At 60.4% G+C, this 17,294-nt stretch overlaps 1 protein-coding gene across 1 annotated transcript; it reads left to right on the top strand.

Moving 5' to 3' along the window:
- The first annotated feature begins 516 nt into the window (after window positions 1–516).
- On the top strand, window positions 517–16,797 carry MNT (MAX network transcriptional repressor). The gene is made up of 6 exons (XM_030861805.3): window positions 517–1,011; window positions 6,431–6,989; window positions 7,558–7,599; window positions 7,745–7,856; window positions 12,927–13,119; window positions 13,258–16,797. Exons 1-6 carry the CDS (start codon window positions 939–941, stop codon window positions 14,004–14,006), a joined length of 1,728 nt encoding a protein of 575 aa, XP_030717665.1. The 5' UTR covers window positions 517–938; the 3' UTR covers window positions 14,007–16,797.
- The last annotated feature ends 497 nt before the right edge of the window (window positions 16,798–17,294 follow it).

Here is a 17,294-nt window from a genome sequence, read left to right as displayed (position 1 = left end):
ACGGAGACAAAACGCGGAACCGGATCTCCACTCCGCTCCCTCCGCCTGTTCTCTGGCAGCCTCCTGCCGTCAGCTCCGCCCAGGGGCGGATCCCGGGGGAATTGCGACAGCCTGGTGGTTGCAGGAATTAGGTCACGTGTGGGTAGGGAGCGGAGACCCAAGGGTCAGGCCAATCTCTACCATTCTAAGGTTTCCCTGACCTGGAATATCTTTGAGCTAACTTAAGTCCTGAATTTTCCACCCCTCTTTCCCTCCAGCAGGACAAATTTCGTTGTGAATGATCCAAACACGCCGCCGTTGCTCAACTTGTGGCTGGCAATCGGGGCGGGGCGAGGCGGGAAAGCGGAAATGCAGGGCGCGAACCCTGCTGGAACTTCTCCCACCCCCACCCAGGCCACGTGTGCGCGCGCCGTCTCGAGTGGGCGGGGCCAGCCCGCCCTGGACCCCGCCCCTCCCTTCAGGAGACGCCGCGGCCCTGCGGGCGGGGGCTCCGGTCCGGGCTTTGGCTGCGGCCCCGGTGTAGTAGCGGGGGCGGCGGCCGGGGGCAGCGCGGCTCCTTCCCTTGTTGTGTGTGTCGGTGCCTCCTCGCCATCTTGTTGCAAAGCCTTTTCTTGTCGGCGGGACTCCTGGGGGCAGCGGGGCGGGAGGCATCAGAAGGGAGGAAGAGAGGGAGGGGAAGGAGGCAGGCAGTGCCGCCTTTTTTTTTTTTTCTTGCATCAATTTTTTTTAATTTGCAAATTACATTTTGCAAACATTTGGGGAGACCTTGATTTTTCTCCCCGTGCTCCCCCGTTCTTCCCTGTGGAGTGCGCTGTGCCGCCCAGTCCTGTTGCCCCCCGGAGGTGATCCCTCCCTCCTGCCTGCCCGCCAGCCTGACCTGTGCCCGGTTTGCGGGCCGCAGTCTCGGCCCCGGCGCGCCCCCGGCAGCTTTCGGCGCGATGAGCATAGAGACGTTACTGGAGGCGGCCCGCTTCCTGGAATGGCAAGCACAGCAACAACAGAGAGCACGTGGTGAGCGGCCGGGCTGGGCCCCTGGGGCACCAGGGAAGGGGAGGCGAGCGACCCCGGTCCCCGATCCCACGCGAAACCGCGAGCGGTACCCCCCTCCCGGGCGGCCCGCGAAGCCGGGCAGTGCAAGAATCCACGCAAGAGCCGCCGCCCGGGGAGGAGTGTTGTGGGCAGTGAGATTAATGAATTCATTAACATGCAGGGAGGACCCGGCTCCTGTGGACGCCACCCCAGCTGCCTACCACCCCTTGTGCCACCTTTCGTGGGGGGCTTCTTTCCCGTGGGCCAGCGGCGCCCTCGGTAGGGCTGAGGATGTGCGAGCCGGGGGGTGGGGTGAGGAATGGTGTTGCGTGGGGGTGGCAGACCCGCGCGTGTGTGCGTGTATGCACGGGGGATGTGTGATGCGAGGCTCGATGAGAGCGGATGGATGGACGTGTACACGGGCGAGTGTCTAGTGCACACGAGTGGGCGTGTGTGTAATGGAGTGGGGGGTGGAATTACTCTACGTGGAGCAGCTCCCCGGCTTCCCTGGCCCTGTGCGGGGGGCGCTCCCGGCATATCTACGCGCCGCTTGGGGCGGAGGCGGCCTTTGCAGAATAAAATGACATCGCGTGTCTTATGATCCTGGCCAGCCCCGCCTGACCCCGCCTCTCAGAGCTGGGCTGGGTCGCGCGTCAAGGGTTTGGGTGAGAGCCGGACTGATTGGACATCTGCGAAACGGCCCGCAGGTCTCCGGGGGCAGCCCCCGGGCCCCCCTTGCTGCCCCCCACTTTAGCCGGTGTGGAATGTGGCGTGTCTGCGCGTTCCAAACCCGCTCTCGGCTGGAATGTTGCGTGTGCCTGCGTTCCAAGCCCGTTGGTTACACCGGGTGGTGACGTGGACCGGCCCCGCCCCCGACCACGTGCACGGGGGACACTCCAGCTGGGGACGGCGCAGCCCAGCCCCTCCCAGCCGCCTCGCGCTCGGCCGGGGGCGGGGCCTGGGCGGGGCTGGCTAGGGGCCTGGCGCCGGGTTGGGCCCTGGCTCTGGCCGCTGGGCATCTCCTTGGGAGAGCCTTTGCCCTACGAGGGAGGAGCCGAGCTCACCTGTCGGTTCTCCCCCCAAAGTCCTGTTTTTGATCCTGGGGCTAGGGAAACCCTCAGAATCACTGGCCATATAGAGCTCACATACTCCCACTGACCCCCCCCAAGACGTTCTCACCAGGGCTCCCTGGCAGCACCCCCGGCCGCGGTGTGGAATGAACTAGGCGAGAAGGGGCAAACTTTGGTGCTCTCTCGACAGCGGGGAGACAGACGGAGATTTGCGATGCCCCCTATCCCCACGCGCCGTTGTTGGTAGACCCCAGCTTCAGGGTACTGCAGAAATAGGGACTGGGGGAGGACCTCCGTTTTCCGGACTGCTGCGAGGGCCGCAGCCCTGGCTTGGCGTGCGTGCAATATCCGGGGACTGCTGTTCTCTCCAACCGCCCCCCGCCAAGCCCTTCGGCCGGGTCGGTTGTGGTGAAGAGAGTGCTTCGCCCTCCTTTCCTTTCTCTCTGCCTATTGTTGCTTCAATGATGAGTCATGCAGGAGGTAGTAGTGTGTGTTGTGTGCGCGCGCGCGCCTGCAGCGTGTACCGCCACCGCCGCCGCCGCCGCTGCCGCCGCTCCGGCGGGCGGGGGAAGCAGCAGTGGACCAGGGGCGGGGGAGCGGCGGGTCAACCGGCCTCTCAAGGTCAAGAGTCACTCGAGATATGTGAGACCGACAGTGCTTGGGTTTTCGGAACTGATGGGCCAGGACGTCAGCTCACGCGCCCCTCCCCCTTGTCTTCGAGGTCCAGAGCAGGGTCAGGTGTTGGGCAGTGCAGGTGGTGACCGAGAATGTCTTGCGTGCCGGACCAGCGGCACGGGGAGGAGTGTGCACAAGATTTGGAGAGACTGAGTCACCTGCTGCCACCATCAGCACAATGCAATTCAGGAGTTCCTATTGTGTCCCTTCTGTGTACTGCCCACTGTGCTAGGAGGCAACAGGATTGACCCTGCTGTTGCTCCAAGGGAACACTCACTTCAGCTTCACTTTACCCGCAGGCTGGTTGGCCATATGGGGGAGGGGAGAAGACCCTCACTGTCATGTCTACCATGCTTTCCAAAATAAGTCAGTCCAGAGCTGACAGTAAGAACCACAGGGATGACTTGAGCAACACTTGGAAGGAACATGGGAATGGCTCTCCTCTAAGAAGTTGCAGAGCCCTGCCCCTCCTCCAGGTGGTGAGAACTGGGGACAGGGAGCTGAGGTGAGGCTTCTTGTTGGTGGGGCAGGGGCACTTAGGGGATGGATGGATGGATGCTGGAAAGCCGGGTTTACTCCAAAAACTCACGTGTAGATAGCCAGACCTGGCTGCAGCAGCTTAATCTCTGCAGTTCATTATTTTCTCTTACTAGAGGTTCTGTCCTCTAACTTGGGGTGGGAAAAAATGGGAGAGAAGGGGGTGCTGGTGAGCCGGCTGACCAGAACTGCTTTCTGGGGGTGTGTACCTCATGGGCAGCCCTGAACAGGGATCCTCTCATCTGGGCCCCCGTTCAACCTCAAGCCTCAAGTGACAGTTTAATGACCTAGACCAGCCAGTTTGCTCAAATGATGAACCGAGGATGTGTGTGCATGTGCGTGTTTGTGCACGAGGGGAGAGAGGAAAGGGCAAGGCCATTCTGGTGGCCAGCAGGAAGACCTGGTCATTTCCAGCAGTCATGGAAGTGACTCAAATGGGACCCTCTTCTCTACCTGAGCTAGTGGCACCCTGTGCCTGCCTCGTGCACCAAGCTCCCTGTTACGTGTAGAAGGGGAAAATGCCCCTGAACATTGGGGGCCACCACCTGGTGTGGACTCCTCTGGCCCCAGGTCTGTGCCTGCTGAGCCCCTAGGCCACAGTGGCTTGGGGGAAGCTCAGAGCCCATACTCTTCACTGTCGGCCTGGACCCTTGGCCCCTGGATCACCCAGAAGGGTCATGCAAAATTCACTGGGGGCAGCTTCTGGGCAGAGCCCAGGGAAGGTGCCAGAGTATGTGTGTGAGAAGAGGGGTGCACCCAAGGGTGCAGCAGAGCGTTATTTTGAAGAGCCTAAACCCATATTTACTAAAACCCAGTTTGCTCTCCCCACTTTGTTTCCCCCGCCCAGTGCACAGGAAGGGGGTCAGTGCTGGGTGGGGAATGAAGGCAGGAGGCTGTAGTGGGCTGGATCTGGCCTGGGGCGCCCCCTCCTCTTCACCATCAGTTAAGCTTTTTCATGCTGATCCAGGTGTGATAGAGCTTGGCCATTCACCTGGGTCCTTCCTGGCTTCTGTGAAGCGTGCCTGCCTGGCCCTGGAAGAGAGAGGGTAGGTGAGAAGGAGGTTGCCATCTCCTGGGTGCGCTTTGGAGTTGACTTAAAATATGGGGAATACGAGGTTTGCCTTCATTCTAGGTTCCCAGAGCACCTGGTCTTGGGGTTCGGGGCCCTGTCTGTCCCCCTGCTTGTGGGAGAGTGGAACACTTGCTCCAAGGCCAATGAAAGTTCAGGTCCTGGATCAAAGGAATGGAGATGGGGCTGTTTTGGGCCCTGAGCTCCAGGACCTTGTCTTGGGGGTGGGGTGGGGGGAGGTGGGGAGCGGACTGGGGATGTCCCAGGCTGGGCCTGAGAAGGGCTCCTTTCCCAGTGTGGCCTGTGGGAAGCAGGAGCGCAGAGAGCTGGTTTTCTCTGGGCCTGTAACAGAAGCCAGTGCTGCTGGCTTAGAGCAGCAAGCTGGTGCAGGCCTGCCGGCTTCCCTTCCTGAGGGGCAGGGGAGACGCGGAAGAGGCCGTGCCTGCTGACTCCAGCCCTTGAATGCTGGCTGCTGGGAAACCACTGAGTGCTTGCCCTCTCAGAACACTTCCCCGTACTTCCTCCTTCGCCTCTTCTTCTCTGTGGGAGGGAGGGGCTCTGAGCAGGCCTGGCTCACACTCAAGTCGTTGATTGGCCAAAGGGCCCTGAGGCCTCACGTTCTGGGGGGGGTGCTGAGCCCAAAGACCTGTGTGGTGGGGTGCTTTTCTCCCCAGGGGGCACTTAGCTAACCTTGCCCCCTAGCCCCACCCCTTGTGGGTGGTGTGTTTCGGGGTGGTGTGTTTGGGGCGTGTCGGCCCTGTGCTGTCAGCTCTGTTAGTCAGCAGCGTGGTGAATCGGGACAGGAGGAAGGGCTGGTTGACCAGCCTGCTCCCTGGCCTGGGGGCTTCAGCCGCTCCCCTGGACCCTGGCCCAAACCTGTAGCCTGGGAACTAGAATGGTGGGGGGCAGGGTGGGGATGGAGAGGGGCCTCTGGATCGGGAGGGGCCTCTCCCTCTGCCCTGTTCTCAGCCCGCTGCAGAGCAGGCCTCTCTGGCGGAGCTTTTGGCAGAGATGCTGAACTGAGGCGTGCAAGGTTGTTGGAGCTCACTGCCCTGTTCAACCCCCGTTTAAAAGCCCTGCTTTCCTTTCTGCTTGCCTCTTACTTTCTTACTTTTGTAGTTTTTGCTGCTGGTGGTGGTGGGGAATAAGTTCCAGCACAACAAAGGGCAGAGAAGGACCAGGTGCATTTTGGGTATAGACCTTGAGGAAACAGGCTTTGGGACCTAGCCTCGGAGTCCGGAGTCCTGGGCCTAGTTTCCTCACGTGTGAGCTGAAGGTGATATCCCTGCCCTGCTTGCGCTGTGGGGCTCTTGTGAGATACAGGGTGTGTGTGTGTGTGTGTGTGTGTGTGTGTGTACACGCGTATAGACACCTAGTGAGCACACGTTGGCACAGCAAGTACCAAGCATTCACCAGGTGTCAGAAGACCTGGCTGGGTTTAGCCCCAGTTTTACCTTTGACTCACAGTATGACCCTCAACAAATCATTTTGCCTCTTTGAGCTAATTTATCTCATCTATGAAATGAAGGTACCGCCTGCCCTCTAGAAGGTACCTCCCCAGAATCTAGGATTTGACCACTTCCTCTATTCTCCTGGTGGCCTGTGAGGTCATTTGTGGGCGGGTCTTTACTCACCTCATCTATCACTCCCTCCCCTTAGCCTTGCAGCCCCTGCTCATCACCTGCTTAATCCTTCAACATTCAGGGTGCCCGGCCTCCAGCACCCTCACTGACAGCTCCTGCTCGGCCTTTCCACAGCCTCTTTCTTCCCCCGCCTGGATTGTTATCCCTGTTATTTGTCGTATCCCCTCACCCCACCCCCGTCTATGAGCTCCCCAACAGCAAGGACCAGGAGTCTGTTTTATTTGATCACTGCTGTGTCCCCAGCGCTTAGCCCAGTGCTGAACTATCGAGTGTGGATGAGTATTTGTGGTGTCACCGGGTGCTGCCTGGGATGGGGTCAGAGGAGGGGTTGCACCTGGAGGACAGGTGAAACTGGGGCCCAGGACCGCCGGCCCTGCTGAGACACCCCTGGCGTTCTCTCTGTGTAGAGGAACAGGAGCGGCTTCGCCTGGAGCGGGAGCGGGAGCGGGAGCAGCAGCAGGCCAGCAGCCTGGCCAGGCTGGCCCACGCCCTGCCGGTGGAGGAACCCCGCATCGAGGCACCGCCCCTGCCTCTGTCGCCGCCCGCGCCCCCGCCGGCACCCCCGCCCCCGCTGGCCACCCCCACCCCACTGACTGTCATCCCTATTCCTGTAGTGACCAGCTCCCCTCAGCCTCTGCCCCCGCCCCCACCTCTGCCCCTGGCACCTCGCCAGCCAGCTCTGGTTAGCGCCCCTGGACTCAGCATTAAGGAGTCGGCCCCCCTTCCCACCAGGCCGCAGGGGCCCACTCCTTCTCCTCTACTGCCGGACTCCAAGGCCACCGTTCCACCCACTGGCAGCCCCAAGCCTTTGCAGCCCCTCCCCACACCCATCCTGACCATCGCCCCACACCCTGGAGTCCAGCCCCAGCTGGCCCCCCAGCAGCCACCCCCATCCACTCTTGGGACCCTGAAGCTGGCACCCGCTGAAGAAGTCAAATCCAGCGAACAGAAGAAGAGGCCTGGGGGGTGAGTGAGGTGTGGCACAGGGGCTGGTGGGATGGAAAGGAGAACCAACGGCCCACAGCCTGAGCGGTGTGCAAGAGAGAAAGTACCCTCCCAAGCTAGCCTGGCAGAGCCACGGCCCTGCCTCCCCAGCCCAGAAGCGCCTTCCTATATTTGGATATGTCCTCACCCTGGGAGTGGGGAATGGTCATTGCCCTCTGTTGTTCTCAGGCTTCTGTGTTTTCTGACGCCCTCCAAGGTTGAGGCTAATGGCATTTCAAGGCCTTTGGACAGGGTATTGGATTATGGGGCTCTTGGGTAAGGGCCGGGGTCCACTGGCTATCCCAGGAGCCTTTCACAGGTGCATGGATGTGATGGAAGGTAAAGGGGTTGTGAATTACGAGCCTACATGTGCCCTCCAGGGGGTGTATGCCCCACGAAACAGGGCGAACAACTGAACAGCTCTCATCGCTGCTTCTCTAGAGAGACAATGTCAGGGACAAAAAGCCTGTGGCATTTGGGGGGGGCAGGGGGTGGGAAGGCCGCCTAATTGGGCCCTCCTCCCTGAGCCCCCTGTCTGTCTGGATTTCAGAATCGGAACCAGAGAAGTCCACAACAAGCTGGAGAAGAACAGGTGTGTGTGTGTGAGCTTGTGACTCTGGGCCCGCCCCGCGAGCTACGGGGACGGTCCGTCCGTGATCCCCAAGCTCTCCTTAGGTCTTCCCTCCCGCCCCTGGCCCCCTGGCGTCCGGCTGACCGGCGCTGCTTCCTCTCCCCAGGAGGGCCCATCTGAAGGAGTGCTTTGAGACCCTGAAGCGCAACATCCCCAACGTGGATGACAAGAAGACGTCGAATCTGAGCGTGTTGCGCACGGCGCTGCGGTACATTCAGGTATGGGGGAGGGAAGCAAGGCCCAGAAGAGGGAGGGCGACGGACGCTGCGCCGGCTTCCTGCGCGCCCCGCCTCCCCTCCGCGGCCCCGCCCTCGCTCCCTCACCGGCTCCCCCGCCCGCCTCCACGAGGGCGCCGAGCACATGGCCCGGCTGACGTCAGCGGGGCTCCCCGCCCGGGAGGGGGCGGGGGACCGGCGCGCGTGCGCAGGGGAGCGCGGTGGTGGCGCTCGGCTCCCCTCCCCCGCCGGGCTGCCCCGCGGAGCCCCGCGATCGGCACGGTCCCTGAGGCTCAGTGTCAGCTCGGTCCGCGGCCCTGCCTTACCGCCTGCCGCGCGTTAGTGCCCCGGCGGGTGGGAAGGCGTGGGGTGGCCGGCGCCTCCACCGCGCCCGCCCGCAGTGCCTGGGCGGGAACTGGTTTCAGCCTGAGACTATCACGGGGTGGGGGGGGCTGGGCGTGGCTCGTTCCGCAGGGTGGCGCCCTTGAAACACCTTCCCCCCCCAGCCCGCGACTTGTAGCCCAGACGGACCAAGATCCTTGCAGTAAGCGCACGGAGGTGCCACCCCCTGACTTTGGGGGGTAAACCTAGGGGAGGGTGTAATGCGGCAGTCTGCACGACGAGAAGCCCCGGGGTCACCTAACCTAAAGGCTTACGTTCTCCTTCCTTCAGGGTTTAAAAGCAGCTCTTTTTTAAGGGACCCTCGTGGCCGTGTGTCCCTTGCCTTTGGGCATTGGCTCCTCTCCGCAGTACGGGGCGGGGGGGCACCGCCAGATAAGACCGTTGCCGTGACGGCCCGAGTTTCGGTTTCCCTGGAAACCGAGGGTTCCGCGTGCCGGGAAGGAGGCTGTGGGGGTGGGGCGAACGGCCGTGCTCGGCTGCCCTGGAAACAGCCGGAGGTAGCCGTTGGGGAGTGGGAGGGACTTAGGCCTCCCGGCCTGCGGAGGCGGGGCAGCCTCAGGGTCTCCCAGTCGGCGCTCTTGGGAAGCTTGGGGGCTGGGCGGCATCACGCCCCGGGTGGGCCACCCTTTCCCCGGCCTCAACTACCTCAGGGGTCACAGCCCTGAGGTAACCGGAGCCAGACTTGTTGAAGGAGGGGTGCGGAGGCGCTGCTTCGGGCCTGCTCCCAGCCGGCAGTTCCCTCCCCGCCTTCCGCGAACGCGGGCCCTTCCGCCCGCCCTCCGGACGAGGTGGAGGGGCTGGTGCCCTTCCAGGCCGCTTCCCGGCACGGGAGGGGAGGGGCCGGGCCCGCCGATTGGCAGAGCTGGGCAGGGGGCGGGACTCCTGCGCGCGCGGAGGGAGGGTGCGGCCTATGGGGAGTGACGCAGCAAAGCCGGGTCCGCGTGGGTGCGCGCGTGCTCCGGGAGGGGAGGGGCCTCGGCAGCCGAGAGGGACTGGGAGAGAGAGAAGGGGGGAGGGGACCCAGCCTCGGGTTTCAGAGGCGAGGATCCCCGGGAGGCTTTTTTCTGGGAAGTTTCTGCAGAACTTGGGTTTGAGTCTAAATTGCTAGTCTTTCAGCCGTAGGAAGTCATGTAGCCCGGGAGCAAACCCCTGTCTAAATTATTTGACATTTTCTGTCAACATCGGTTTTCTCTTCTGCACTGCGATGATGCTAAGTGGGAAGAAGCAACAGTATCTTCGTCATAAAGATGTGAGGAGGATGGGCCGTCTATAAATATTAACTTGATAGCAATTATTGAGAAGTAGGAAAGATGGAATGGCGCGTTCCTCCCTGTAGGCACGTACTTAGGTCCGGAAGCCTTGATTGAGAGACGGTGGATTTGAAAGTAAGTCAGAAATAAGAGACTCAGTAGAGCCAGCAGACTTGGGATTTGGGGCTGGGCTGAGTGGGAAGCAAGGTGGACCCAAGCTGTCCATAGAGATACTTGTCCTGGGGCTAGCAGTGGAAGCAGAAATGCTGGAAAACTTAACAAGCCTCTCTGTAAATCCTCAGCTTCATTCATTTACGCATTCAGGTACTTTTGGACAGCCCTGTGTCTGATTGGGAGGCTAGAAAGTGGGGAGCAAAGGAAAAAATGTGGATCTCTGTCCTTAGGTTGGTCTTGCAGCAGAGTATCACATAACCAAACAGAACTCTTTTACGAGGGCATAGTAGGGATAGGGGTCACAGGATCTGGGGAGTTAGGGAAGTTGCTGCTGAGGAAGGGGCATTTGAGCTGGGACCTGAAGGCCAGGGTGACCGAGACAAGTGGAGGGCAGAAAGCCCAGTGCAGACCAAAGTTTCTCCAGTAGGAGGAAGCGGGATGCATTTTTGGAAGTTAAAGGTGGTCAGGAGGGTTGCTGTGCAGAGATGGAGGCAGCAGGGCACCAGATGGGAGTTGGAAGGGAGTACTGGAGAGACCACATAGGGTGGGGAGACTGAGGGCTTTGGTTGTGTGCTGAGGTGGGAAGCTATGGGAAAGCTGTAGCCCCCAGCCAGACCCACAGTACCTTGGAGCTAGTAAAGGATTTGAGGACAGTATCAGTGAAGTGGACAGAAACAGGAAGAGGAGTAGGCAGGTACCAAACCACGCATCCAGGTAGTCTTAGAAAGGAAGTGGGTTTAGAATGAAGCAATGGGGACAAAAGTTAGACCCTGGGAAAGCTTTCCAGGGATCTCTAGGCCTGTGGGGAGCTGGACTAGGTGAGAACTGGAGGTCTGGGCCCCTGACATCCTCTCTTCCTGAGCCGGCAGTCTACGCTCCCCACTAGCTAGCAGGTAGCATTCCGGACAGGCACTTCCAGCCCCCTGCATCCAGGTTTGAGTGAGGGCTGACTCACCCCAGGCCTCATCATTAATGTGGCCCCATCCAATTGGCATGTCTAGCACTGGCCTCTCAGGGTAGAACCAGGTGAGAAGCCGTGTGTGTGTGTGTGTGTGTGTGTGTGTGTGTGTGTCAGGGCAGCGGGGAATCTTTCTGGCAGAAATATGGGGAGAGACAGGTTAATCTCAAAGCCAGGATGGTGGAGAGCTGTGTGTGGCCTGGGACTGGCAACAAGTATGAAAGGTGTAAAGCTGCCAGATCTCAGGTCAGTACAGAGCATCGCTGTGTCTGGGTTGCGTGTCACAGGCATTACCGTTTGAGGCCAGGAATGTAAGCAGTTTGGGGCTGCAGGAGGGAGCGTGGGGAAGTTGGGCCCAGTTGGTGTGTGGAGTTGAAGCCGTTGCTGTGCCAGGGAGGTCAGGTGAACAGTCAGAAAAGGCTGTTGCAAAATTGCCCGAAGGAACTGGAATCAGGGGAAACTCAAGTCTAATGAGAGACTGTGATTCTCCTGTAATGAGGCGGAGAGACAGGGCAGAGGTGGGTACCAACACCCTTGGGTCGTCACAGATTGTTCCCCCGAGGCTAAGACATCACTCATGGCTCTGTCCTGGCCACTGGTAGCCTTAGGGGATGTAAGGTAACCGCAGAACAGTCCTTGCCCCGCTCCCAGGGTTGGACAGGGACAGCATGTATTGAGATGGAAAAACAAAACGTGGAATATTTAGGGGCTCGTGTGAGCCAGTGTCAGTCTCAATGCTGACAGTCTCATTAAACGCTCAGCGGTGTGGTGCCAGTGCCAAGAAGGGCTTGAGGGCAGGAGGATGTACCGGGAGGACGTGGGATGGGGATGGAAGTGAGGAGGTGGGGGCCCAGAGGCGGGCCTGGAGCACAAGCAGGTAAGACCTGGAGGGGTGAGAAGGGAGGATGTGTGTGTGAGCCAGTGGGCTCCTCACTTGGCTGTGAATGGCAAGCCTTGGAAGCTAGAAGCTCAGGAGCAGGTCAGGTAAGAGACTCAGGGAGCAGCAAGCAAGATTGTCCTTGCTGTCTGGTGGACCCAGCAGTCATGACGTGCCTGGGCTGAGGAAAAGCTGGCAACAAGGAGGCCTGCAAGATTTAAGATGAGATGGTTGGATAAAGTGTCAGTCGGGAGGTCACAGAGGACAAGGAGAGAGTCTCGGTGTGGAAGGGAGTTGAGAAACAGGACAGGAGCCGGCAATTCAGAGCTGCTAATAAGCATCGTTCGAAGGGAAGCTGGAGACACTTCTGACAGGGGAGCATTGCCACAGTCTGGGTAGCGGGGCATCCAGCACCTGCGGGAGGGTCGACCTGAGAGCTTGCCTGTGGCCCTGCGGGAGTTGAAGGGGAGATGGTGCCGTGGACAAGGGAGCTCTCTCCAGTGTTCTTAGTGAAGTGGGTAGCCTCAGTGTCACGGGGGAGGAGCTACCTGCGACCTGTCGTAAAGGACGGAGCCTCTCCAGGGGTGCTCAGGTGGAAGCAACGGTGCTGTCCTCCCAAGAGCTGTTTCTCATTGGCCGGGGCAGCTCAGGGGCAGGTGTGGAAGGAGGGGCACATTGCAGGGCCTGGGGTAGCTCAGCAACCTGGGGCGTCTGGAGGGCTGCGGGCAGCGTGGACGTAGAGCAGTATGGAGAGGCGGCACAGGTGGGCACTGTGGGGAGGAGCCCAGGAGGTCGGAGAGGAGGTGCACAGCCAGCAGCTGTTAGGGACGACATAGAGAAGGTCGAGGAGATGAGATGGGGGTCTCAGAATCTGGTGGCTCATCCTCCAAGGGCATTGAAGTTAAGGAGCCTAGTGAATGATGAAGGGAGAGAAGGGCAGGGTCGTCTGGGGATCTTTGAGGCATGGGTTCCATGGAGGGTAGCTTGTGGCGTCTGTGAGTGACAGGATGGTGTGAATGACAGTGGGGGCCTTGGGCACCACTGAGAAATCTGTTACCCTTTCCGTTCTGCTCCGCAGAATGGAGGGAGGTGCCGCCAGGACGGTGGATGGGGCAAGAGGCAGCGAAGCCCCTCAGGACGGAGTTGATGTGGGGCTAGGGGAGGGACTGACCTGGATCCACACCTGCCTGAGAGCCCACGGTTGCCAGATGCTGGGCCTCCCTAGGCAGAGCCGTGGACCAGGAGGCGTGGTCTCCAACAGCCCCCGTCCGCCCGGGCCCCTGGTCACTGCACAGCTGCCCCTGGGGGCCAGGTGATCTGGAGGTGAGGGCAGCGGCGGGAGGTGTTTGTGGTACCGTGGGCCCCGTGGCTGCCACTCAGGATACCTTGCTGTTACTGGCTCTGTTCTCCAGTCCCTGAAGAGGAAGGAGAAAGAATATGAACATGAGATGGAGCGTCTGGCGCGGGAAAAGATTGCCACGCAGCAGCGGCTGGCGGAGCTCAAGCATGAGCTGAGCCAGTGGATGGACGTGCTGGAGATCGACCGCGTGCTCCGGCAGACGGGCCAGCCTGACGATGACCAGGCCTCCACCTCCACTGCTTCTGGTGAGCTCCACCCCCCACCCGCTCCGTGTCGGCCCCACCCCAGCCCCATAACGTTCGGGCCCCCAGGGTCATCTGCTCCTCCAGGCTCTCCCTGCCAAGCCCTTCTGACCTGTGCCTATCCGCGTGCCCCCCCCACAGAGGGCGAGGACAACATAGACGAGGATATGGAGGAGGACCAGGCCGGCCTGGGCCCACCTAAGCTGAGCCATCGCCCCCGCCCGGAGCTGCCGAAGCCACCACCCAGCACTGCGCCCACGCCTCTGCCTCCCCACCCCCAGCCTGTGGCCCTGTCTCCTGCCCACCTCCCCGGGCAACAGCCGCCGCCGCCACAGCAGAAGACACCTCTGCCAGCCCCTCCCCCGCCCCCAGCTGCCCCGGCCCAAACGCTGGTGCCCGCTCCAGCCCATCTGGTGGCTGCGGCTGGGGGAGGCTCCACGGTCATTGCCCACACCGCCACCACCCACGCCTCAGTCATCCAGACTGTGAACCATGTTCTGCAGGGGCCGGGTGGCAAGCACATCGCCCACATCGCCCCCTCGGCCCCCAGCCCTGCTGTGCAGCTGGCGCCCGCCACACCCCCCATTGGCCACATCACGGTGCACCCTGCCGCCCTCAACCACGTGGCCCACCTTGGCTCCCAGCTGCCCCTGTACCCGCAGCCTGTGGCGGTGAGCCAGCCCGTGGCGGTGAGCCACATCGCCCACACCCTCTCACACCAGCAAGTGAATGGCACGGCCGGGCTGGGGCCCCCGGCCACAGTCATGGCGAAGCCAGCCGTAGGGGCTCAGGTGGTGCACCACCCCCAGCTGGTGGGCCAGACAGTGCTCAACCCTGTGACCATGGTCACCATGCCCTCCTTCCCGGTCAGCACGCTCAAGCTGGCTTGAGGATGAGGCCACTCAGAGGCCCCCTGTGGGGGCAGGGAGGGAGACCTGTCCCCCACTCTCCCACCCACCAGCTCCACACATTCCAGCCAGGCCCAGGCCCGCCCCACCCATACCCACCCCCAGGCCTCCTAGGGGAAGGGGGTGCAGAGACTCTGAGCCAGGGGAGGGAGGGGCCTCCCCAGGGAGCTGGGCACAGGGCAGGGGGTCACCCCACTGCACTAGGACTTGACAAAGTGATGAGAGACGCTCTGGCAAACGTGCCGCCTGTCCGGCCTGGTGCCAGCTCCAGAGCCCTTCCCGCCCCCCATCCCCGGAAACCAGTGCGATGTGGACATCGTGTTCTCCCGCTTCCCCCTGCCCTGCCCACCTTCCTGTGCTGCTGCTGCTGCTATTGCTCTGTCTGGTGAGATGGCTGAGCGCCCGGGCCCTCCCCTCCCAAGCTTCAGCTTTCTCTTCCCTGGGTTCTGGAGGGGAAAGGGGGGAAGCAGAGCTGAAGCACCTTGGCCCGGAAAGCTGGGGACTGAGTGGGGGCCCTGCTCTGAGTACAGGTGACAGATCCTAGGATGTGGCTTGTGTGGAGTCCCACAGACTCCAGACAGGTGGGTGCCCCAGCCTGGAGCTCTCCAGCCTGGTTGCAGTCGTTGAGACTCATCACAACAAACTAGTAAAGACAGTTCTCTACTAATAGTAAACCAAACCCAAGCCCTTGCCAAGCTTCCCAGGCCCCTCAACCCTCGCCCCTGGGCTCCCGTCTTAAGGAAGGCAGGCTGAGGGCGGGGGCGGGGAATGAGGAGCTTGGCTGTCTCCTCCTGCCCCCCCTTGACCTCCAGCCAGGTCTGGACTGAGAGGAGGGTGCTCTGGACCCTGTCCCCATCCCTGGACTTGACTCTTGGCTTCCAGAAAGTAGAGAGGAGGTCTGGCCTCTGTTCGGTACTGTGCACTCCCCGGAGGGATGAGTACACCTGGACGCCTCCTTGCTGCCTGGGAGATGGACCAGCGTCTGGTCTGGGTTCCAGGAGCCTGAAGCCACGCTGTTGAGGTAACCAGGAAGTTAAAATCCAGGGGCTTGGCCCTGGGGACCTGTGGGAGGGAGCATGGCCAGACCCGGGAGGACTGTTGTTTCTGACCCAGCTTCTCCATCGCTGGCACCATCTTTCTTTGCTCTGAACGTCCCCCTTTCTCCAGCAGGCTGTTCTGAGCCTGCCCTCCCCAGTGGGGGCTGCTGTGTGCCACCGCCTTCCTGCGAGGAAAGGTCCTCAGCTGGGCCAAGGGCGGGGCTGAGCTTGCGGTGGGGAGGAGCGAGGGGGCCTGTGTGTAGGGGACGGTTTTCCCTGCCTTCGCCTCAGCAGACTGCTTTGGCTTCTCTTTTTACGTGCATATTTATTACAAGTGGCCTTGTGTCAGACACACTCAGTTACACATGTGCACACTTGGCTCCCCACCTGGACACACTCACCAATGGCCTTTCAGAGTGTCTGTGGAGGGGGAAGCCAGTGTTCCTGGGTGTGAAGTTTGAAATGACAGCCTGGGGAGGGGGACGCTGAGGAGGCCAGCAAAAGTCTTGAACAGATTGAGCCACCTAAGAACTCCCTTTCAGTTCCTTTTGGTCCTGGAGACCTACCTGGGGACCGTTTCCTTGTCTCCTGGGGTGGGGAAAGGGAAGGCCTTCTGGACACCTCAGAGGTTTCTAGGAGGGCACCCTGTACCCCCCCCAAATTGCGGCTCCCACCTCACACTTGCCGCCTTTCTGCACCTGCAGCCACTGCCACTACCACCCTGTTTTGGGCGGAGCTGGTTTCACTCTTCCTGGTGTGATTATGTTAGAAAGAGCAGAGGGAGAAGGGCAGGCCTGGCCCCCAGGAACAGTCAGAGAAGTACTGGCGAGCCGTCCTCCTCTCAGCTCTGCTCACCTTGAAACTGTCCTGTTAGCCAGTTGCCCCTCGGGCCTGCACAGATACCTCATCCGCCCGCGCCCCTGCCCCTCCCCGCCCCCACTGCAGCAGTGCGGGCCTCGGAATCTAGTGCCGAATGACTATGTCCAGATTGGTGACGATGGGTGTTGTTGCTGTTGTTTTTGTTGTTTTCGTGAACGCTGTGACGCTGTGTGCCCAAGAGGGCAGCCTCCACCCAGCCCTTCCTTGGGCATCTCCCCTGAGAGCTGTCAGGACCACATCTGTCCTCGCCCTGTGGGACCGCCTGCCCCTCCCCTCCCTAGCCCTTCCAGCCTGGGGGATGCGTGCGCACGTGCGCACGCACACAAACACACACACACACATCTTACCTCTCATGCGTGTTTTACTTTTTGATGTTCAGAGTGGCTCACTGGCTGGGAGTCTTTACCTCGGGGAGATGGGGAGGTTGGTTCCTTGGGGGGCCAAAGAAGGGCAGGGAATTCCTGGAAGGGAATTAGGGGTCACCATAACCCCTGCCCTTTCCAGGAACAGCTTCTTCTTCCCCCATCCCAGAGTCCCACCCCCATGCCCCAAAGAGGTGGCCCTTGTTTACAGTGAGGACTTGGTCACTGTGTCTCTGTTTCCTAAAATATAAATCGTAGCGACCCCAGACTGTAGAGATTTTTATGTGTTTGGATACATCTGCTGTGTGGGAAAAAACAAACAAAAAAACTACAAAAACCCTAATTTTGTACATATTGTATTTTTACTATTGAACTGTATTCTAGTGGCTGTTCATGCTCCAAGACATTAGGTATTGAGACATGAATACTATCCATGTAATAAGCACTTGCCTGGAATAAAATATAAAATTGAAATAAACCTGCACTGAAACCCGAGACGGAGCTGCCACCTGCAGCATCTGGGTCATTTTGTTGCAAAAGGAGGCAGAGACCTTCAGGGAAGGACCTCCAGCAAGAAGCAGTAGCATCCTTTCCCTGTTGATGGGTTGGGGGCAGAGTCTTCAAGGAGATTCTAGGCTGATGGAGTTTAGAAAAAAGATGAGGGACCTTACTGTTCTGATCCCAAGGCTGAATCCTCGAGCTCTGAGAACTGCAGTTCTGGTCTTCCTCATGCTTTTGCAATACTTTACACTTCCTCAAACCATTTTTACCAACACTATCTTGTTTCATCTCCTAACAGCTCGGTGAAGGAAATAGGCCAAGAAATAGCAGATGAGGAAACAGGTTCGGGGTGGCTGAGTGACTTGCTAAGGTCACATGACCAGCCGGGGACCTTGTGGAGCTGCAGTCCGATCTCAGCTGGTGCAGAGCTGTCCCCAGGCACGTGCCACCCTGTCCTGGGTCTGTCATGGAGTCGGGGATCCTGAACTCCA

This window comes from Globicephala melas, chromosome 20, assembly GCF_963455315.2.
Source record: "Globicephala melas chromosome 20, mGloMel1.2, whole genome shotgun sequence".
In the NCBI taxonomy this organism is placed as follows: domain Eukaryota; kingdom Metazoa; phylum Chordata; class Mammalia; order Artiodactyla; family Delphinidae; genus Globicephala; species Globicephala melas.
Note: the sequence above shows the minus strand (reverse complement) of the source record. Positions and strands in the feature narration are given on the sequence as shown.